The sequence below is a fragment of the Pelecanus crispus genome, chromosome 17 (genome assembly GCF_030463565.1).
Source record: "Pelecanus crispus isolate bPelCri1 chromosome 17, bPelCri1.pri, whole genome shotgun sequence".
In the NCBI taxonomy this organism is placed as follows: Eukaryota; Metazoa; Chordata; class Aves; order Pelecaniformes; family Pelecanidae; genus Pelecanus; species Pelecanus crispus.
Window position 1 is genome coordinate 356,405 of NC_134659.1, and position 22,392 is coordinate 378,796.

At 44.9% G+C, this 22,392-nt stretch overlaps 2 protein-coding genes across 3 annotated transcripts in view; both read left to right on the forward strand.

The window, feature by feature from the left end:
* Window positions 1-488: 488 nt before the first annotated feature.
* Window positions 489-4,748, forward strand: BCAS2 (BCAS2 pre-mRNA processing factor). Of its 2 annotated transcripts, XM_075722523.1 has the most exons (7): window positions 489-581; window positions 651-743; window positions 1,013-1,083; window positions 1,196-1,357; window positions 2,402-2,452; window positions 3,711-3,791; window positions 4,303-4,748. In XM_075722523.1, the coding sequence occupies exons 1-7, from the start codon at window positions 489-491 to the stop codon at window positions 4,430-4,432; spliced, it is 681 nt and encodes a 226-aa protein (XP_075578638.1). In that variant the 3' UTR covers window positions 4,433-4,748. The 2 variants fall into 2 exon arrangements, with proteins under 2 accessions (XP_075578638.1, XP_075578639.1); XM_075722524.1 differs by lacking the exon at window positions 2,402-2,452.
* Window positions 4,749-5,766: 1,018 nt separating this feature from the next.
* Window positions 5,767-22,392, forward strand: part of TRIM33 (tripartite motif containing 33) — a 37,033-nt gene continuing 20,407 nt past the window's right edge. Inside the window, exons 1-4 of the mRNA XM_075722520.1 lie at window positions 5,767-6,223; window positions 17,289-17,407; window positions 17,508-17,655; window positions 19,941-20,073. Of these exons, the coding sequence (XP_075578635.1) occupies window positions 5,767-6,223; window positions 17,289-17,407; window positions 17,508-17,655; window positions 19,941-20,073 (857 nt within the window). The remainder of the gene's footprint in view (window positions 6,224-17,288; window positions 17,408-17,507; window positions 17,656-19,940; window positions 20,074-22,392) is intronic.

Consider the following 22,392-nt stretch of genomic DNA (forward strand, 5'->3'; position numbering starts at 1 on the left):
GTGGAGCCGGGATGTGGAGTGGGGCGGGGGCGGAGCTGGGCTGAGGGGTGGAGCCGGAGCTGGGATGTGGGGCGCAGCCGGGAGGTGGGCGGAGCCTGGATATGGGGCGGAGCCGAGTTAGTGGGCGGAGCCGGGCCGTGGGTGGAGCCGAGCTGCGGGGCGGGGCCGTGGGCGGAGCCGGGCTGGTGCGCTGCTGCGGGCCAGCGAAGCGGCCGGAGCTGGACTCCCCTTTGCCTCCAGGAGGGCTGGGGCTGCCCCGGGGCGCGGGGCCCGTGTGCGGCTGCCGCTGCCAATAAAAATCTAAAAACATCCCTGGGCCCCAACCGCGCCCGCCTCGCCCGGCCTCTCTGGGGGGCGGGGCCTGGGGCGATGTCGGGCCGTGAGGGGCGGGGCCGGCGTTACGAGGGGTCGCGCAGGCGCCGTGCGGCAGCGCTGCCTGGCGGAGGGCAGGGTCCGGCGCATGCGCAGAGCGCGGGCCCGGGCGCAGCATGGCGGGCCCGGGGCTGGTGGCCGGCGACGTGGTGGTGGATGCGCTGCCCTACTTCGATCAGGGCTACGAGGCGCCGGGCGTCCGCGAGGCGGTGAGTGCGGGCCGGGGCGGAGGGCGCGGGCCGGGCCGGCGTTCCTGCCTGACGCCCTGTGTGCGCTAGGCCGCGGCGCTGGTGGAGGAGGAGACGCGGCGGTACCGGCCGACGAAGAACTACCTTAGTTACCTGCCGGCGCACGACTACAGCGCCTTCGAGGTGAGGCGGCCCCTGCCCCCGGCCGGCCCCCGCCCCCGGCCCCCTGTCCCAGGTGGCCCCCGCCCCCGGCCGGCCCCCGCCCCCGGCCGGCCCCCGCCCCCGGCCGGCCCCCGCCCCCGGCCGGCCCCCGCCCCCGGCCGGCCCCCGCCCCCGGCCGGCCCCCGCCCCCGGCCGGCCCCCGCCCCCGGCCGGCCCCCGCCCCCGGCCCCCTGTCCCAGCTGGCCCCCGCCCCCGGCCGGCCCCTGCCGCCACCGCCGCCTTCCCCGCAGACCGAGATCATGCGGAACGAGTTCGAGCGCCTGGCGGCCCGGCAGCCCCTGGAGCTGCTCAGCATGAAGAGGTGAGCCGAGGCGACCCGAGCAGCCGCTGGCCGCGGCGCCCTCAGGGAGCGGTGCCCACCGGGCCGGAGGCGGCCGGGCCTTCTCCTGAGGCGGGCAGGCGGTGTGTTGTAGGTACGAGCTGCCGGCCCCGTCCTCTGGGCAGAAGAACGACATCACGGCGTGGCAGGAGTGCGTGAACAACTCCATGGCGCAGCTGGAGCACCAGGCTGTCCGCATCGAGAACCTGGAGTTAATGTCGCAGCACGGCTGTAATGCATGGAAGGTGTACAACGAGTAAGGCCTTCATCTGCTTTGCTGAACCTTGTTGTTCTGACTGCAAGTTTTGTATATTTCTCATGTTTTCCTGTGTAAGTCCAGTGGGCATCTTTAGAACATATCCTGCAGTAACTGAGCCCCTTTGAGATAGCTATATGTAGAAGAAAAGGAGGCTGATCTGAAAGAGAAGGAATTTTCTCTGTGGCCAGGAAATGGTCTGTGTTTCAATACATCCTAGTCTTGAATTTTGTGAGTTAATGTTTGGGTAGCAGTTGGTGGTAACGGGCTTTAACTGGGGATAACTAATGGGACTAATGACAGCCTGTGAAATGATCATTCAGCAGTGGAAATAAAGATGACTTTTTATTGATCCTTAATAAAGCTGTTGTGAAAGCCAAAAAAAAATTGTAGACAATATGGCTGCAGGAAGCACCAGGGTTACTTCAGGCAGAGAACGTTAATGTTCACTTTCGAGAAGTGTTACTTTAGCCTTAAATAAAGGTGTAGGCAAAAGGAATGCGAAACTCACCTTTGAGAGAAGGTAAAGGGTTGCTTAGCTTTGGAGAACGGAGGCAGGTAGAGGATCTATTAGCTTGCACATGTGTCAGGAAGCGAAAAGAACTGTTTGTGCTCCGACGATGAGGGAAACAATAAAAAAAGTTGGTTACAGGTAGAATTAAAATTAGAAGATGGGTGATAAGGTAGGGAGATGTTACAATAGCATTCCAGTCACAATAGCACAAGCATACAGTAACAACCTTGAAGATAAAACTTGATCAGCTAATGGTTATGATTTTATGATACTGTCTGATGGCAAGGGCTGACCATAGTGAGTGTTGAAAGTTTATGTTTTAAAACTGCATGTTACAATTGGAGTGTTCTGGCGTTGTGTCATTCCCTTCAGGAGTGAAGAGCACAGACTGCACTGAGAACAAGTTGTGTGGTGTTTGTGTTGAAGTGGCTTGTTGCATCCTTAGCTCTGGAGGGTTAAATTGCAGGTTAAATGGGTCTTATCTAGCAATTGTATGTTTTCCTAATGCTTTGCTTGCATTCTGCTATTAGACATCTGGTTCATATGATAGAACAAGCCCAGAAGGAGCTTCAGAAGTTGAGGTGAGTCATTCTTTTTCATATTTTCATACTGAGGTTTGAAGGAAAGTGAACCCCTTTCCCCCTGCCCTGCCCCATGCTATACAAAGCCTTGTCTATATGCCGCTGCCATGGTCTTAGGAAAAAAGAACCAGTAATAACAATAATTAAGAAATCTGACCCTGCCCTCCCCAAGCGGTTACATTCATAATGCCTATTCCACTCAAACTCTGTGTTTGTTTGGTTTGGTTTGGTTTTGTGTGAACCTCTGCTTTGAACAGAATGGATTGTGGTGGAATCTTCTCTGAAATGCAGTCATGTTTTCTTTTCACGGCTGATAGACTTATTTAGTGTGCAGTTGTCTCAGTGAAGAGGTGTTCCCTGACGTTTGGTCTATCATTTTAAAGTGGACACTTTAATGCATTTACAGAGATGGATTACTCGGGGATGGAGGTTGTAGCATATTGAAATGATGCGCTTTCATAATTCATTCTATTTAGACAGCACACTATGGACTTGGCAAGTAAAGGTTTTCAGCTTTCAGATTTAGGTGAGCTACTGTCATTCTCAGCCTGAAGATGGGACCGTATACTGGGACATGGGTAGAAGTCAAGTTGTGTAGCGATTCGTATCTTTTATCAGTACCTGCGTGTTTAGATTAACTGGAATTATTGTTTTGGACAGAATCAGCCTGGGAAAGGGTAGAAGCAGAATTCAAGTTGGGAAGGCTAAAGGAACACCATGGTGTTAGCAAGCAGGCTAACAGAATACGGGCATTAGCGGTGTGAACTAAGAACTACTTAGAGACCGAAGTATTTTAAGTATTCTGCACTTCTCAGGTGCTTCACTGAATTATGAATTTTGTGAATGATGAGCCATTCATCTTTACTTTTCTGGCTTTTTTTCAGACAGAACAAAACATTTTCTCTGTTCTGCACATGTTCAGGAGCAGTAGGCTTGAAAAGTTTTGCCTGTAGTAGAGTGGAATTTTTTTTGTTGTGGTTTGGGTTTGGTTTTTGTGGTGGTTGTGGGGGTTTTTTTGTTTGGGGTTTTTTTTTGTTTTGTTTTGTTTTTTGTGGTTTTGTTTTTATTTATCTCAGGGTTCTGTGTGGAGCCCTGTACTGCCACTTGTCCATGTATATGTTGTAGTTAGGTCCTGGCTATACAAGTGTCTTCTGGTAGTACTTCTAGGGATTAGGTGTGTTTTGAAATTAGAAGCAGATATTACAAATTTTAAAGAAAGGAGGAAAAAAAAAACCCACACACATCTCTCTCTCCCCAGGAAAAACATTCAAGATCTGAACTGGCAACGGAAGAACATGCAGCTGACAGCTGGGGCTAAGCTACGAGAAATGGAATCTACGTGAGTCTCCAGAATTTTTCTGTTAAATCTTCCACAAGTGTATCTTTTGCTTGAAATTCTTCCATGCAGAGCATCAGTGATCTTTTAGTACTGTTGTAGGGTGTTACCGCATGAATACTGATGCTTTGCACAAAGTGTTTTAAAGGGTTTGTGATTCAGGTCTACGTAATAGTTACTGTGGTTGAGTGAATCGGTGAGCAGCAGGTGTGAGAAGGGGGGCATATTAGCTGCTTGAAATTGCCTAAATTGTTTCTTAAACTCTTCTTTATCTAAATATTGGCAGTTAGTGGATTTGAGTCTAGTAAATTAAATTTGGTATGTTAAGGTTTAACAGGGTTAAAAACTACTTTTTATCACTGCATTGTTCAAATTTCCATTCATATATCAAACTGAGAAAAATACTGCTTTATTCAGTGTCTTCGTGCTTTCTTTGGAGCAATAATTGTCTTTGATTTTAAAACAGAGGACTTAAAAAGCCTTCAAGTGTTATTTTATTTCTTTTCCCTTCCAGATGGGTGTCTCTTGTCAGTAAAAATTACGAGATTGAACGAACTATTGTGCAGCTAGAAAATGAAATTTCACAAATCAAACAGCAGCATGGGGAAGCGAACAAGGAGAACATACAGCAAGACTTCCAGTGACTTAATCCTTACTGTCTTACTACAGCATACGTTAAAAAAAAACAAAACAACTTTGGAGATGCTATGTGTTTGTAGACACCTCAAGTTGCAGTTGTGTAAGATGATAAAAAGGTATTTTCACTGTTTCTTTTCCTTGTTTGAAATCCTAGGAGGAGGCAGGGTAGACTGAAAATGTCCTGTTAAAATGTATTATGGGCGCAGTTAAATATACTGTGAATTGTTTCACTTTTTATATACTTAAAGTAGGAGCTCTTAAACAAACCTGTTTTGTGTTTTTGCATTTTCCCCTATGCCTGTAATAAACGTTGTTTTGCTATCTGTATGGCTTCTGATTGACGTTCAAAAGCAGCCCGAGTGCTGTCCACGAGGCGGGCTTTGCCGTGAAGCCACTGCGGGGCTGATGTGGGAGGCCGTGTCTGGGCACGAGGCTGCGCCGGGCGTTACGGCATTCGTAACCGGCCCGTGCCAGCGCGGGAGAGAAGCTAGGACGCAGCGTATGGAATTGCAAAGGTAAATGCTTGTTCATGCGCGTGAGGTGTCCCGGCCGAACGGTGCGCGCCGAGGGGGTTTGCTGTAGGGGTTTTATACCTGCGCCACGGCGGTGCGACGGCGATCGTCCCCTTACCTTCCAGCGCGCGCTTCTCATGCTCCCTCCTAAGCGGCGCGGCGCAGTGCGCACGCTTGTGCATGTCCTGCAGCATCGCAATGCCTCGGCATCCTTGCGGCCCGTCCGCTCAGCCGGGCGTTCCCATCGCCAGCTTGTGCAGAGTTACCGGGCCTCGCACCTGGCGCTGCGCCGGGACACGGCTCCTCCAGCTCGCCGCGGGGGCGCGGGGCTCCGCAGCGGAGCCGAGGGCTGGCTCTCGGCGGGGGTAGGTAGGGGCCGTGGGGCTGCAGCTGCCGGCGCCTCCTGCCCGCGGGCAGCCTCCCAGGGCCCGGGCGGGCTCGGGCGCGGCGCTCACGGGCGGGGCTGCGGCTCTGCCCCGCCTTCTCGCTCCCGCCCGGGCCGGGGCCGCGGAGCCGCTCGGGGGGCGGGGCTTGCGCTCCGCCGCGCGCCCCGGCCCCCAGTGGCGATTGGTTGCGAAGCTGCTGACGCCGGCCAATGGAGATCGACCCCGAGGCGCGGTGACAGGCCTGCGCCCCGCCCCGGCCGGCGGTACGTCACGGCCCGTCTGTCCGGACGCCCCCCCTGACGGCGGAGCACGCGCGGCTGCGCACGGCCTGCCGGGCGCGCCTGCGCGAGCCTGGGGCCCGCCACCCCGCCGGGGCGCGCGCACGGCGCGTGGTGACGCCGTGCGTGCGCGGAGCGGGGAGTCGGGTTCAAAGGAGGAAACATGGCGGAAAACAAAGGAGGCGGCGGCGGCGGGGAGGGGGCTGCCGAGGCCGGGCCGGGCGGCGGCGGCGGCCTGGAGCCCAGGGCCGCGTCCCCCTCCGGCGCCGCGCCGCCCGCGCCCGCCGCCGCGCCGCCCGAGGAGCGGGAGAGCCCGGGCGCGGCGGCGGCGGCGGCGGCGGAGCGCGGTCTCGGGGAGGCCGAGGCCGAGGCGGCGGCGGGGCCCGGCGGCGTTCCGGGGCCCGGCCCCAGCCCGGTGCCGCCGCTGACGCCGGCGGCGCCGGGGCCCTTCTCGCTGCTGGACACCTGCGCCGTCTGCGTGCAGAGCCTGCAGAGCCGCCGCGAGGCCGAGCCCAAGCTGCTGCCCTGCCTGCACTCCTTCTGCCGCCGCTGCCTGCCCGAGCCCGAGCGGCAGCTCAGCGTGCCCGTGCCCGGCGGCGCCAACGGCGACATCCAGCAAGGTGAGCGCGGGGGCGCCGCCCGCCCGCGGCCTCTGCCCCGGCCGGCCCCTCGCCTTGCTGGCCGGGGTCTCGCTTCTGGCACCGCGGGAGCCTTCGGCTTCGGCTCTCGGGGCTGGAGCCCCCGTGGGTCGCGGCCCTGTTTGAAAGCTGCACCCGGGGAGGCCGGCGTACGTGGCCGCCGGTGTGCCTGCTGCCCCGGTGCCCCGGGCAGGGCCTTGCAGCGCCCGTCAGCAGCTTGGTTCGTGTTTCCAGGCGACGGCTGAAACTTGGAAGTTCTTGGAATTACAGCCTAAATTGCGTTCTGCGTTTTGTTTTGGCTTTCGGGGGTGTTACAGTAGAGGCGTGCCTCTGAGGAGGTGTTCAACTGTTCAGTTCTGCGGCACTCGGGGAAAAAAAATTGTCTAAGTGAAATCCCATTCGCTGTGGTTCCAGTATTACACGCTCAGCTGGAGGGGGTGCGTGTAGTTCACCTGCTTTCGGGTGCGTGTTTCCCGTGGCCCGAGTGAAAGCAGTGCGGTGCTGTTTGCCAGCTGGCCTGCTCTGCCTGTGTGCTCTGCGCGTACAGAGCTTGTGCCGTGGAACAAGCGTAGACTGCCCCTTCCAGGTGTTTTTGTTGAAATCACAACTTGAATTTTGTTTTGTTTATTTTATATGTTCAGGGATGAATTGAAAAGCTTCTGGAGCTTTTAATGGACTGACTCACATGCTGTGGTCTACAGACCAAACTAGGGCCCTGGTAAGTGGTTTTGCAGGTCTTAACTGGGCCCTGTGGTCAAGGAGACCTTGTTTGGTGACATCTTTCTGGTTTTAGCAAGGACTCAAGCCTTTCCTGTGTTGCATAATGAAGAAATTAACCTGGCTTGGTAGTGGTTTTTTCATCCAAACTGTTCAGAAGTGTTTCATCTAGGATGTGGTCTTAGAAAGTCCGCCAGTTTTAAAAAGGTGATGCATTAAATATAGCTCATAAATGCACTAAAGCACTTGGCTGGTCTTGTGATCCTTCTTGTTGAATTCCAGATTCTACATTTTGTGTTATAAATGCTAGTGAAAGAGACAGAACTTGGAAAACTAGGTTTACTTTCCTAGCAATTAGCAGGATTATCTGAATCCCACTATGTCTGTTAGGATACACGTGTGTGAACAACACAAAGCGTAGCTTCTGAAGTATATATAAACTGGAATATCGATTCTTGTTATACACGTTTTAAGAATGCTTGATTGTGTGCTTTGGTGAAGTATCATTTTTGGATTGCTGCATGAAAAACTTCTAGATGATGTGAGCAAGATGTGCATGTAGGGTCCGGGAGAGTACACTGGTAAAGATGTGAATGATCCATCTGTAGTGGTACATAAGTCTGTAAGAACAAATGTATTAGCCCAGCAGGTCAGTTAAGCATGACACATTGATCAACCAGAAGATGCACTTTTGTGGACAGCTCTCTCTGCACGTTGTAAATGGAATCAGTTGAATGGCACATGAAATACCAGTAAATCGGGTACAAAACGGACATTCTCAACATACAGAGAAGTACCACATTGCTTAGTCATGCAGGTTCCTTCCCTGTTGGCATGGGTTTTGATAGTCATGAAGTGTTACTTCCACTTCTACTGCTTCTCTAGTCTCCTTAACCGTGAGCTGGTGTTTTTTCATGAAGAAAGAATTAATGGGAAGTGGTACCCATAGCTATACCTGAAGCAGGTTACACTTAACTGCAGGCTCTCACTGCTGGATTATATGCTGTACTCTTTTATATGCATTTAAATTTGCCTGCTATTTTTCAGTGTCTCTACACCTAGATAAGAGAATTAAAAGTGCTGTGGAAAAGAACTGGGATTTTCTTTTGATTTCTTTTCTTTTCCTGGTTGCCTTCTTAATTAGTTTCAGATTTTGCTCTGTTAGTACTTAAAATAGTAAATATGTGTATTTATTGGGTCATAAGTGTGGAAGCTGCTTAGGAGGAGTTGAGTGCGAGGTCGGTACCTACGGAGTGGTTCTCTGAGTGACCGTGCCCTTTCCTGATGAAAGCATGCTGCTGCTCTCTTGGAGAAAACAGTAAGGATGCTTGAAGGCAGTAGTGTGTGGTCTGTGTCAGTGTCTCTTCTTCTACCATGTTGCTACTTACTCGAGAGACACTGCTAATGAAGACAGAAGAATGATCTCAAGTTTGAGAAACACTGACTAAAGCTTAAAACAATTATCTGAAGTTGTGGGTTGCTGTATTATAAAGAAGTAACTGGTAGGTTCATATGTGTTGCAGTGGTGAAAGAATTTTTTTTGCTGTTTAATGTTGGGAAAAAAGTTGGAAGTTTTTGGGTTTATGTATTTAAAATGTGTATTTTTATGTCATTTATTTAACATAAAACGTAGCATCTCGTATTCAGTTTAATGATGTAATAGGTCATTGGAATGTGCATTTTATTTGGTGGATAGATGATTTCTCAATGCCTGGTGTTTTGGCTGTCCAACGTGGACTCCACCTTTCAGATTGAATAGGTTACAAAAGAAAATGCCTTCTTGTATTTGTATCAGAGTATTCTGAAAAACTTCTAAGTTAGAGATTTCAGACGGTTACAGATACTGCAAAACAACTTTTTATGCACGCACTGCTGCTTCTGCTCCTGGGAAGATAGGTTGTTTTGAGGTTTCACTGCCTCACCGAGATATTTACAATCTCTCTTAAGAAGATTATCTCAATAGAGAGAATGTGTGGCTCTGCCAGCTCCGTGTGAATGTTACAATCTTCATTAGGCTGAAGAACTAAAAAAGAGCTGCAAGATGCTTTCAGAGAGCTTAAGGGATACATACATGATTGGTTAATGTGCATGTATATGTAATTTGAGGAACAATACATTTAGTGCTGAGTGCTATAATATATAGCATCCTAAGTTATTTTGATACACTGAATTTAACTCCCATACCCAGTGTTTGCGTATTTAGAAACTGTGTATTAATCACACCTTAAATCATGCAGTAACTACTTTTAATTTGCTTTTGAAGGGGGACATAAAAATGTTATGACATCTATGGGAGTATGACATCATTTGAGTTCAGTAGTAGTTACTGTATTTTCAGTCTAGAAAGTTGAAAATTCCTGCATCGAATAGACTGCTTAAGCTATGTAAATGCAGGCCATCTTAGTTTCACTGAATGTTAGTACGCATCATCTGAACTCTCTTGATTCTTTAGCTTTCTCCTGTGTTGAATGCTGAGCATCAGGAATATATGCTGGAGCCCAGCAAAGGCTGAGTCCTGAAAATTGTTCAGTTCGTATTCTGAACTTACTAAAAATTGAGGTCTGAAACTTAAATTTCAGTCTAAATTGATAGTGTGTTTTAAAATAATGTTTTTGTCTGAGAACATTCTAGGCATGTGTTATTTTTATAAGAATTGATGTCTGTGACTGCTATGAATTGCTTTTCCTTATTAAATATAATCTGTTGTCAGTTCAGTGCATGACAGTTGTGATATAAGCAAGGATTGTTTGTAAAAAAAAAAAAAACCAAACCAAAACTACTGAGTTAGGAGTGGACCTTGAAAGCAGTTAATTTTTTTTTTAATGTATTTATATTCTGATAGATTTCAGTTTGATTATGTTACTCGCTTGACCTGTGAGGATTTATTTCAAGGACTAATCACTGAAACTAGAACAGAGGTTTTGATGTAAGGCTATGCAGAAACATATTTGGATGCTTACATTTCTGAGAGAAGTAAATATTGTTGCACATGCACTAACTACTGTTGGTGTCCTCAACCAATAAATGAAGCATGGCAGAGTTTCATTCCTTAGAGGACTGCATGCATGCCAAGTTTGAACTGAAAACGGAAGTTTGAGTTACTAGATTGCACGAGCGCTTGCAAATATTTGCTGAACTGTGAAGCTTTATCATCATTATAACAATCTAAACATTTGAAAGGATTTTTGAATTTTCTTATATTCACTTAGTACTTTTGTGTTGGGAATCAGCATGACACGTTTCAACCCAAACCAAACACGTGTGTTTAAAACCAGATGTCTAAAATGATGCTGTTCACTCAACAGTAATTAGGGTTGTGGAAGGTTGATGACTTGATTGTCAGTGGATGATGTGGTAGAGTTTTAGGCTAGTGCTAATCGCTGTCTCATAAGTATCAACAGAAGATCTAAGCCGTTTCTTTAAAGTGAATGTTGACAAGGGAGCCCGGCATCGCATGGGTTGGCAGGGACTGGCAGACGTGTCTAGCTTGACCTCTTGCTCAGAGCAGGGCTGGTTCCAGGAGGTTCTTCAGGGCCTTCTCCAGCTGCGTGGCGACTGCTGGGATGGCAGCTTCGCAGCGTCTCTGAACCTCTGCTGAAGCGTTTCACCGTCCTTGTAAATACGTGAAATAGATGTTGCGCTGACGCAGGTTTTGCCTTGTTCCTGCTTGTGTGCGTTCATGCTTGCCCTTGGACTGCGCGCCTGTGGGACGAGCCTGGCGCTGCCGCCGCGCCGTCAGGGCTTGCGGACCGCGGCGAGGTCCCCCGGCGCAGGCCGGGTGCTCCGGGAGGTGCAGCCTCTGCTCGCGCGTTGCGTGCTCCAGCCCTGAACATGTTGGTCGCCGCTGCTGGGCTTGCCCCAGTTTGTCAGTCTGTCCTGCACGGGGGAGCCCCGGGCTGGGCCCGGTGTCCCGGTGCGGTCTCCCAGCGTGCGGAACGGGGAGGGAAGGATCGCTGCGCTGGGCCTGCTGGCTGTTCTGCTGATGCAGCCTGGGCTGCGTCGGCCTTTTCTTGCTGAAGGCCGTGCTGCTGACTCCTGTTCAGCTTCTTGTCCATAAGGTAACTTCAAACATTGTGTTTTAGGGTATTAAAGTGAGGTCAGTTACTTGCGTTTTAGGGGTTTTGTACTCTTGAATGTCATGAAGCAACTGAAGGATCGATAAAGATTTTTGTATTACAGACCAGAGCTTGTGTTAAAGGAGTTGGATCTTACGAAACTATGAATTTTAGTATGTAAGTGGGGATATTAGGAATGCAAGTGTTTGGGTTCAATATTTGAATAAACTTTGAGAGATGCTTTGAATTTATAGTTTTGAACTACTGGGAAGAGTCCCTGTGTTAGCCCAGTGATGGAGGGATCCCGTGGTGAGTGGTGCTACTGGAGTGCAAAGTGCTTTTTGTCGTGTCTTACCCCTTGGTCACGTACGTCGTGTGCATGCCATGCCCTCCCCCGTTCAGACTGATGATCTCCTCACCCGCAGCAATACCCTTTTTTTTGTTGCCAAAGGCTGTCTTGGAGTTAGAACTTCAGTGACTTCGCTTCCCATTATTGCTTTTGTTCTCTCTAAGGTTTAAGAAGTGTTTGGTTAGGCTGTGACCTGTTCATTTTAAGTCAGCTAGGAGTGGATGTCAGCAAGTGAATGTACGGAAGCTTCTTATGAAAGTTAGCTGTTTTGCTTTAGCTAGTGTCATGTTTGTAGTGAGCAGGCAAGTTTCCATGGCTAGTGGTAACTGTGCTCCCCTCCCCTTCCTCCCCTCTCTCTAACCCCAGGGCTACGGTGCTGGAAGCTCCCAGCCAGCTTCTCCTAGTGTTTGTGAACAAAAACTAGAAAACCAGATCGAGAGGATGGTAGTACATGGGTTTGGCTAGCAAACGGATTCATTCTTACTGGCTCAGGAAGCCTTGCTCTTCCACAGGTGGTCTCTGAAACATCTGATAAATTCCAGAAGGGAATTTCTAGAAGTGTGGGTAGGGAGCAAAAACTAAGACTGAGAAAATTCCAGTTTTTTTCTTCTTGTGCAAAAGTAGAAGAGTTGAACACATACTGTCTTACTGGGCAGAATGTGTCTTGCCTAGCAAAGATGCACTGGGGGCAGAGCAGTCGATTTCAACTTAGGTTAAAAGTGCCAAGAGTCTGAATTCCTTAATATCAAGCTGGAGTGGGTAGAGTAGCTGAAGTCTTGACATAAGCTTTCTCTGGAGATAATCTCTCTGGTTTCATCCTACAAGACTGGAAGTACAGAGAATCAAGCCTTTCCCCCTCCATCTCTGTAGCTCTCAAGTATTTTTAAAATTTGGAAGAGTATTTTAGTGTGTCAGGATTAAGTTGTCAGACTGGAGAAATTAATTCTAGGCAGGTTTTGAATAAACTTCCTGTTGCAAGTAGATCAAGATGAAGGCCGTCATAGTTATATTAACCTGTTGAAAAAATTGCCTGTTTTGAGATGCATGCAAATAGCCATCAGAAATACGTCGTTACCCTTGGGAAAATTTAAACATAAATATATACAAGGTATTCTCACAGTTCAGAGTTACAGTTAAGGAAATAGTTTTGTTGCAGCTTTAGGTGTTAGCTGGCAGTGGCAGATTAAAAGCATCTTCTATTCAAAATCTTAAGTTCTTTGAAATGTTCCATTGTGATTTGCTGCTGGATTATGTTGCAGATTTTTTTAGCAGTCTTTCCGTTTTTATGAAAACAAAATTACTTTTTCCTCTCAATTTGCTTCAGTTTTGTGCTTTGACATCCTTTGATGTCTGTGGTCTAGTTTAGTGTGCTTTATCTGAATCATAAGCAGTTAAAAGGATTACATAGATGCTACTCTCATTAGTGTTCTTAAAGTCTTTGACAAATAACGTCTAGCGCGCATCGTAAGGAAGATGTGACTTCTAGCAGTTGTATAACTAAGGGTTCAACACCTTGCGTTGCGTAGTGCAGTTTGCGCTACTAGGCTCTCCTTGCTCTGACAGAAACTCTTCGCCGGGGGTATTCGGCACTCTGCTTCGCTTGGGAGCGTCGGTGATCGCCTCGGCAGAAGTCGCCGGGAGAGCTGGAGCTGTCCCAGGGCGTTCTTGCACGGCCTTGCCTTGGTTTTGCCGTCAGGATCGGCAGCCTGGTTTGCAGGGATGGGCTCCTGTGCAGGGCAGGGGCAGCGAGCGTTGGGGCCGGGGCCGGCGTTCCCGTGCCCGTCCGCCGCCAGTGCCATCAGCGTGCCGGGGAGAGCTGGGTGCGGAGCGGCTCCCCGGGGCCAGTGCCCGCTGCGGCTCTGGCAGGCCCTGCCCTGACGCTGTTCTTGTGGGGATGCGCTCCGGCCAGCTCTCCTGTGCGCTTTCTTCGGCTCAGAGTTGTGTCTCGGCGAATTGCTCTTCCGGACCGCGTCAGGAGACTCCTTAGGGGTGTGTCGCAAGGAACCTGGGAGTTTCTTTTCTCCCTCTTTGCAGGCTTTGAAAACTCTTGTAGGGAGCAGTGGTTCATGATGTGAGAAGATGGCAAGTGAATCCTGTCTCCCTGTGAGCGGGGTTGACAGTGCGCGGCAGGCTTTTCCTACCTGCTGGATTGGTGACTCTCAAACCAAACTTCCAGGTAAGAAATTGTTCCCGCTTCTCACTTAAATCAGCCTTAGGTAGGGTGAAAGGAGAGAAAGAAAACCGAGTTTAGGCTGCGTGTTGTGTGCAGCAGCAGACAGGGGACAGTACACATGTGTGATTGAAAACATTTTTGCTGTTCCGGATAATGTCTGGAGAAGTGTGTGAGAAAAAGTAGAATGTGATCTGAACCGCACAATTAATTGGGAATAGGATGTAATTAATTTCACCACAGTGCTACTGGAAACGGCAGGGAAGGGAAAATTTGGTATATATAGCTGTGTATATCAAGTACTGTGGAAGAGAGGTAATGAGTATTTATGCTCATGGCTGTTACGTCACAAACCTCACAATGGTGTATAAACAAGTAGAAAAACCGGTGATGTCAGTCCTCTTAAATGCAATGTAAGAAGCTCGGAAGCCAACTCCTGTTATCTGCAACTCTTGTAAAATAGTTACCGTGGCCTTTTAGGTCCAAAGGCTGTTTGTTCTTGCATGTCTTTGTGAAAGTACTGATACTCACAGGAGCATCCGTGGATGGCTGGTGAAGTTTGTGGGTGCTTTTCCTTTTTTTTTTTTTCTTTCTTTTTTTTTTTTGGTACCTGAAGTATAATAACTGTGTTCCTGTAGTTAATGCTGATGACAGTATTTTGATGATAGTGTACTGTAAGTCAGAAAGGAACTGCTGTTCAAAAGTTTTAGACCCTCAGTGCAGAGTTTCATGTGATGCAGTCAATACTACTATTTCTTTTAGTATTTTTGCCAGGGAAGAAGCTTTTCTTTTTTACGGTTAGGTGAAACTAAGCTATATGGGATTTGAAATGTGAAGTCTGAAAGAAACTTCCTGATTCTCAACTCTTAGCTGTAGTGTTGCTGTTAACCTCTGCAATATCGATTTATGGCTTCAGAATAATATGAAGCCATCTTTGAGAATGTAGGAAGTCTTTATGGTAATAATTAGGATTGGGGGGGAGATCATAAACCAGTCTGACCTTCATAATTTCTGTGAATGTGTCTAATTCTAATTCAGCTGTGATTTAGAAAAACAGATTGATCTTTTGCAAAAACAGATGTTTTGCTGTGTGCTGATACATTCCTTGGAAGCAGTTATGTCCCTGTTTTGAAAGCAGAGTGACAGTGGAAATGTGTGTACTAGGGCTATTGGCATGTGGTTTGTTTTTTTTTTTTTTTTTTTTTGAACGGTATTAAGCTTCTAATTTAAATTGATGCAGAAAAACAATGTAATAAGTTCTGCTGTAGTATAACTAGGATGATATTTTTACTTTTACTTCATTTCAATTTCCTTATGTAAGAATTTTTTTGGACTGAAACTGGCAGTGAAACCTTGCTTTTCTAGTAGGTTATAGAAACATTTGAGCCTTAGTTTGTCCTAAAATACATTCTCATTAAATTTTTACCATAAACTTTGTTAGCTTGCAAATTGTCTCAAGTTTTGACAGGTAAGGATTTCTTTCTGTTTTTCTTCCATGTAAAAGCTATTTCAGTGTGCTTTTTTTTTTTCTCTACTTTTCCCTCTCCTCTCACAAAATCAGCCACATCTCTATCTTTTCAGTAATGCAGTTTGGTTTCTAGTACAAATGATGCTGCATTCATTTGTTTTATATTAGATTAAAAGACTGGGACATGAGTCAGTATGAGATGTATTGTGGCTCATCATATTGGAAAGCTGCTGTTGGAAGTAATGGGCATTGAGATGCGAAAGTGAAGTGTAATATGCTGACTGAGAATTGCAAGGCCTTGTCTTAGGATTGTGATCTATAGAGATTTGTGCAGAACACTGGTGGCACCTTGTGTGCAAAGTGTATTTGAATATGGAGGTGCAAAAAGTGGGTGTTTGACTGTGAGAGCAGTACTCGTGGACTGCCCGTTCCCCGTGTCCTCTTGGACAGAAGAAGTGGGCAAGGTGGAATTACCCGCGGTCAGAACGCAGCCCGTGGACTGCCAGTTGTATCATTCGTTTGACATCAAAGGGCTTGATGTTATCCAAATTTTCAGTGATTTCTCTAGTTTAAAAAGAAAACAAAACCTGCCTTACAGGAAGCGGTTTGCATCTGTGGAATTTGACTTTGCATTGTGTAAAGATTATAGATCTTGGGCTTTTTCTTTTCCTGCAATATTTTGTGTGATTAACCCAACAGCACTAAAAATCGGGTTTAGCTGTGGTCTGGTTTAGGTGGAATAGTTTTAATGGTAAATGTTTGAAATTTTTTTATATAATTTTTTTATATACACATCAGCTGATAGAAGGCTTTCATATAGTATTCCCTGAAGAATTTTGCCTTTCAGTAGTATGAAAATTTCAAGGTTCTGCGTACAGGGGAGGATTCATTGTGTCTATGAAAGCTCTTGTACATGTAGATACTGAAATACTGGTTGTTTTTCACATCCTGCTCTTGAAGCATGTTTGGTTTGATGAGACAGGGAATTTTTAGTTGGATTATTGTTGCTCTGCAGTGAATCTTCTGTGTTCTGAAGCCATTGTTAATTTTAGCGCTTGAAAAAATTAATGCTAACTTACTACTAATGTAATTAATCTCCCTGAAATAAGTCCTACTGTTCTAACTGAATATTCTCAAAGGAGTTGAGCATCATTTAATTACACTTACTTTTCAAAGTTGTTTCAGGTGTCCCAGTGTATAAAAATACCCAGTTGCTTTGAAAGCTTCTCCTTGAACATTATATTCACAATAAAATTGTTTAGGAACTAGATGACACTTCTGGGAGGAAAGTGTTGACAACTACCTTGGTGGTAAATAAGTTTTCAAACCTTTAACGTAGGTTGTTCATAGAACATTTTTAAACGTCAGTTCGGTTCATGTAGTAACTTCTTTGCAGCTCCACTGAGGACTTAAAACTACTTTAGCAATTACAGAGGATAACAAAGCAGGATACTGGAAAGGAACTAGTCTAATTGATATCCAGCGTAAAGCTGTGTGCATCTACATTTACATGTATGCGTACAAAGTGTTATATGTGCTGCAGCAAGGTGGGTGTAGTTGGCACGAGAGGATTTTTTTTTTGCTATTTGGTATTAGCCTTCCCTGCAGAACACTGTTTGAAAAAACCCTGAAGCTTTCAGATAGGTCGTATTACTGCATCTGCCTCCCTGGCCACGTGGAAATAGGTTATGTTCGAAAACATCCCCTGTTGTATCTGGGAGAATGCTGTGACACACTACTACTTTGATGGTTTCATGAACATCACTAACGTCATACCTGACTATCCAGGCACACCTCTCTAATGCTTGTCTTGAGACAGGCTGGGCAATAGGTGGTTATAAAAAGCAATTAACAGGTGTCTTGGGTTTGTTAAACTAAAATGAGGTGGGGAAAAAAAAGATGATACTTGCTTGGGGAGAGCAATGACTTGGCTAAAAATACCTAATTTTTTTTTTTTTTAAGAAATCAGTAGGAAAAACTTGAGTATGATGTAGAAATTATCACAGCTTCATTCTAGATAAGCGATTCTTTTCTGAAGAGGGGAGTGTGTGTGATTTGTGGGTTTTTTTGGTTTTTGTTGTTGTTGGGGTGCTTTTTTGGGGGGAAACCCATTATACGTAGGTAACGGCTGGTTTTTAAGGGTAATGTCAGCTGCGGAATCCGTTCGTTTACCCAAGTGAAATGAACAGTCTAAGGATTTTGTGTTCATTCTTGTCATCTTTTGATTCTGGGCATGTTGATTTTCATGTTCTTTTTCCTAAAACTGGGAAACTTTTTCTGTTTTGCAGTTGGTGTAATCAGATGTCCGATATGCCGCCAAGAATGCAGACAAATAGATCTGGTGGATAACTACTTTGTAAAAGACACATCAGAAACACCAAGCAGCTCCGATGAGAAGTCAGAACAGGTATGGCACTCCCCTGCTCTCTGGAAGTCACATGCTGGTTTTGTTTCTGTACATGTTAATGCTTTCCAGGAAATTGATAACTGACCGTTTCCCTTTGCAGGTGTGTACAAGCTGTGAAGATAATGCCAGTGCTGTTGGATTTTGTGTAGAGTGTGGGGAATGGTTGTGCAAGACTTGCATAGAAGCTCATCAGCGAGTAAAATTTACTAAAGATCATATGATCAGAAAAAAAGAGGATGTATCTTCAGGTGAGTGGATATCACTTAGTCCTGCCTGTAGTAAAAACGTTTTCTCTTTCGGCACACGTACAAAGAGAGTGGGAGGATTGTTTAGGTAACAACCAGCTGTATGGCTTTCCCCAAAGATTTGGGAAAAGTTTAGTAAAAAGCTACCAGTGCAAAATTGGTAGCTCTAAAAATAGAGGAAAAACTAAATTTTAAGCTAAAATGGGTTATTTGCTAATACTTTGTGCAGTTTGATGTCCAATGTAAAAAATACCTTAAGTACAGAAGAAACAGAATGAGACTGCAGTCTTTGGAAAGAATTTAGATCCATTCTTAATAATTCTTTTATTTAGTAGAATAACCTAAATGGAGGGCTTGATATCTGGAGAGCGCTGACATACTGGTAGTCTTATCCATTGGCCAAGGAAATTAAATTATACATTTTGCCGTACTTGGTTATAAGGAGCAATTATAGTTCTCCCAGTAGAGAAGTATATACAGATAAGCTTATAGTCATATTCAATATGATGTTACTGTTGTATTGATATTGCTGAGTAAATATGGAATTTGAATTTATTTTAGATTTGATACCTCTTTCAGTTAGCAAAATTTAGTGTGCAAAGTTTGTGTACAGTTTGTTTAGACATGGAGCTTTATTAGAAGTTAATTCTTAAACTAGCATTTGACCACATATCGTTTGTAACCTACTGAGGTAATGTGGAAAACATTCTCAGTACACGTAAAAGGTAACTGGATTTTAGCTTAGAAGATTTTATTTCTAATGGGATAAAAGTTCCGATTTAAAGACCCATATGTTCTACACAATCTGGATGTATATGAAGACTGATCATACCAAGGAAGAGAGATCTTGACATTTTGCGCTCTCTCTACATTTAGAATAAAGATCTTCATGATTGTTCGTTGTGCCATTTCAAAGGAGTAACACTGCTTTGCTTTCTGCCAACTCTCGTCCAAATCATATTAATAGTTAAAAAGTTTGCTATTGAGCTTAGTTCTTTTAGACAATGATCTTATTTCACTTGCTCTATCAAATAAACTTAATTTTTGGAGAGGTTTCTCTGTGTCTTAATGGGTATTGTTTAATAAGAAATATTACCTCTTTAAACGTATTAATCCTAGTAGACGAGAAACCCTTGAGGTGAAATCAAATTACAGGTCTCTACAAAGAATTACTGATGTTTTTCATTAGGAGTGCTGTATTGTGACTGCGAAGGTGATACTATAGCTCCCCTTCCCCTTTAATAACCTGAGTGGGGAGGTGCTGAAAAATGGCTTCTCCAATAAAGTAAACTTTCTGTCAGAAATTCAGGTTGGTGTTTGTGAAGATGGAAGCCCATGTGTAGTAGGTATGCTAGCATATGGCAAGAACGTAGCCTGCCTTTGACCTGATGTACAGCAATCCTTAGTAACTCTCTTGATTGCAGGGAATGACTATTCATTATTTTCTCAGGGGAGCTTGTTCCCTTCTTTCTTGTTAGACTCTTTAAGATACGCCCTGGAGACTTTAAATTTCTATTAATGAGTGTCAGCTGTAGATTCATGAACTCTCTTTCTTTACAATAACTTGCATGATATAACAAGCTTCAGAAATGTTGGAGACTGAGGAAGACATTCATGTTTTAAACCTTACCTGCTGTATCTTCCAAAGGCTGCTTTCCTCTGTGCTAAGCTCAAAATATCTTTAGAAGACTGTGCAGCACTTTTTAGTAAACTCAGAACTATTCTTTGACGTTACCTGTTATTTGCTTAAGTGGAAGAGTTAAGCAGTTTAGCTGGGGTTTAAGTAACTCTTAACACGGGCAATGTTTGCTTTGCATTTACCACTTCAGTTGCATATGACTTAATGAGGTTTATAAAGGTTTTGAAGTGGTGATTTAGAAAACCTCTGGGTGTTTGACAGCATAAAAGTTTGTGCGGTTTGATCCACCCTTCAGTGTGTCAGAGGTGCAATTGCACGCAATTTAATCTTTAAACACAACTTTTAAATGATCCTGGTGTTTGTGTACAGTTTTTACATTCTTACAGGTGCCAGTGTCTTTTGAGTGTTTGTGATAGGAGAGGAATTCCTCCTTCGCTTTGAACACACTGAAGCAGAAACAGCTATAAACCACTGGCACTGTGAATATTTCAATGAGAACGTATTCACGGTAACTTTAGGGTGAGAACAGGTCTGTAGCTGTCTTTGTCCAAATTCTTGGTTGTTACTTAGCTTGGAAGTTGGTAGATTTGCTCTTCAGATTGTCTAAATTTTATTTTAAAATGCAAAAATGGTTTATTTTTAAAAACAGAGGCCGTGGGAGCATCTGGTCAACGTCCTGTTTTCTGTCCTGTCCACAAACAAGAGCAGTTAAAACTTTTCTGTGAAACATGTGACAGGCTGACATGCAGAGACTGTCAGTTACTGGAACACAAAGAACACAGGTACAATTATTCCCATGTCTTAATTCCTGTGGTGCGCTTTCTCAGAGGATGAAATGGCATTGATTTAAAACAGCTGTGTCATTAAATACTGTTGTGTTTACTCTTTGTCGGACTGAAATGATCCCTTGCAAAGGAGAACCTGTGTGGAGTGCTGAAAACTTTAAGTGATCAGTTGGTTGAGCTTTGTGGAGTACCTTAAGAGCAGATTCAGAACAACATGGTGCGAGGTGATGTGGTGTGATTAAGGTGTTAACTTGCCTGGCATTTACCAGTGCTGTCACTCTGTTCAGGACTTGAATAGAAATTGCTACAGCCCTGAACACCTGCTGCTGTAAGGAAGCAACAGTGATGCAGTGAGTCATGGATGAGGTAATTCTTTGAAAGGGCATATTTTATTATGCAACAGTCTTTCAATTTAGGGTAATTTTGTAAAGGAAGGTATAAATTTTGCCTCATAGATGAATATATTTTTCTAGTACAGAGGGAAAAAAATGTTTGGTTTTAGTTGGTTGAAAGTTTCCTCATTCCAAGTAAAAAGAAATTATGGGTTTTGTCTCCGGAGCTTGCTTTTCTCTTAGCTGCTAGAAAAAAGTTGGAACCTGTTAAGATACCTTAAAACTTCCTGCTCTTTAGCAGCAATGTCATATAGTTGTTTGAATGTTTGAAAAAGTATTTTGCAGTGTTATAATAGAGAATCTGGGAATAAATATGTATTTGTCAGCCACTGCAACACTGCTTTTCCTAGTCAGTCTACAAGTAACGTTTCTCTGTAAAGGTGCTTGACAGTGCGTTGCAATATTGAATTTAGTGGTTTTTTTCCAGAGTAGTGATTACTCTCACAGACTGCTACAGCAGCCTAATGGAGAGCTTTTACTTTTGAAATTAGTTCTATTAAAATATTAACCACCTCAAATATTCCTGCTCTGTTCTTTCATAGGCTTGATCATAAATATCCTGAAAGACATGCTTGTCCAGAACGCGTGGTCTCCTAGGATATGTTAACTAACTTTTTCTAGTCTGTTTCTTTGCATCTGTTTTGCGCATGATGCTAACTGATTAACAGATGTATCTTGTTCTACTTACCTGTTCTCTTCCAGTAAGAGAATACTTTGCTATTAACATGCTTTGTTGCAGAATATTCTTTAAAAATTGTTCTGTCTGCAGATGGGAATTGCAGATGGTTAGGGCGACTGCTTCGTCCACCATGAAGTACAACTGAGATTTTTATGAAACTCATTAAATCATTGAAGGAAAATCCTGTCAAGTGGAAACAAGAATTGATTTTAATCTCCTGTTTACTTCTTACCTGAAATCCTAATAGTTTGCACCAAAGGAGGGTGAATCACCATTTCAGGAGCAACATGGTCCAGTGTTCAGTTCAGAATTTCAAGTGAAAGAATTGCTGGCGATTTTGTAGAAAGCTGACATTCTTGTAGCAGCCTAATGGTGTGCGATTCCTCTAGTTTAGGTAGTTTTCAGTCCGCTCACTTCGGAAGCTAGAAATACAATACAGTATTTTTAAAAAAAAAAAAAAAAGGTATTTTGGCTGTAGCAGGAGTTAGAGCAAAATTTTAGCAGTACTAGGTAAGTGTAGATACATTTTTTTTTTCTCTCCTTAAAGTGGAAATCTGATTTTTCAACTTAATGAAAATAGCTTTAGAAAATCTGCAGATCTCCAAACATTTCAAATTTTGTTGCCCTTGGCTTTAGTATTGCTACTGTTTTGCATTATAATACCTAAAATCTTGTGATACTGTCTGTCTGCAAGAACTTCAGGCTGTTCTTAGAAGAAGCCACATTCTAACATTGAGACTGAGGAATGTAAACTCTTGTAGTTGAAACTTGTCCATTGCTGGTACAAACTGAATGGACAGGAGCAGAGGTGAACAGTGTTCTCTTGCCTAAGTCTCTTATCATCATTGTGAGTAATTTGAATCAAGAAACAGTGTTACTGTAAATTTGGTCATAGATTCAGAGTCTTCTACTGTTACATTAGCTTGTAATGTTCTCCTAGATTTTGATGAAAGACAATGCTACTTTCTTTTCAGTTGTGGTTGGGAGATTGTGTAGGTTGCTTCTGGTGCAGCTTGTGAGATGCTTCACTTCAATTGTAGGAGTTTTCTGCCATTTTGAACGTTGGGATTTAGTGTAGTGAAGAAGGGAAGACATTCTGGGAACCTAAGTTTTCCCTGTTGTTAATGAATTATATTTCAGAAGCATGAAGTTTACTTACTGCAAAGACAAGAAGTGGCAAGTGACTGGTAGAAATCCTGGGTTTTGGGGGGAATCTTTTGATAGCTGAGCAGTTGATCAGATGGA

Bases quoted from the DNA above. Each gene is read 5' to 3' on its own strand.
- BCAS2 (XM_075722523.1), top strand. From the start codon at position 489: ATGGCGGGCCCGGGGCTGGTGGCCGGCGACGTGGTGGTGGATGCGCTG. The intron at 1,358-2,401 runs GTAAGGCCTTCA...TTCTGCTATTAG, and splicing joins GCATGGAAGGTGTACAACGA to ACATCTGGTTCATATGATAG. The intron at 2,453-3,710 runs GTGAGTCATTCT...CTCTCTCCCCAG, and splicing joins AAGGAGCTTCAGAAGTTGAG to GAAAAACATTCAAGATCTGA.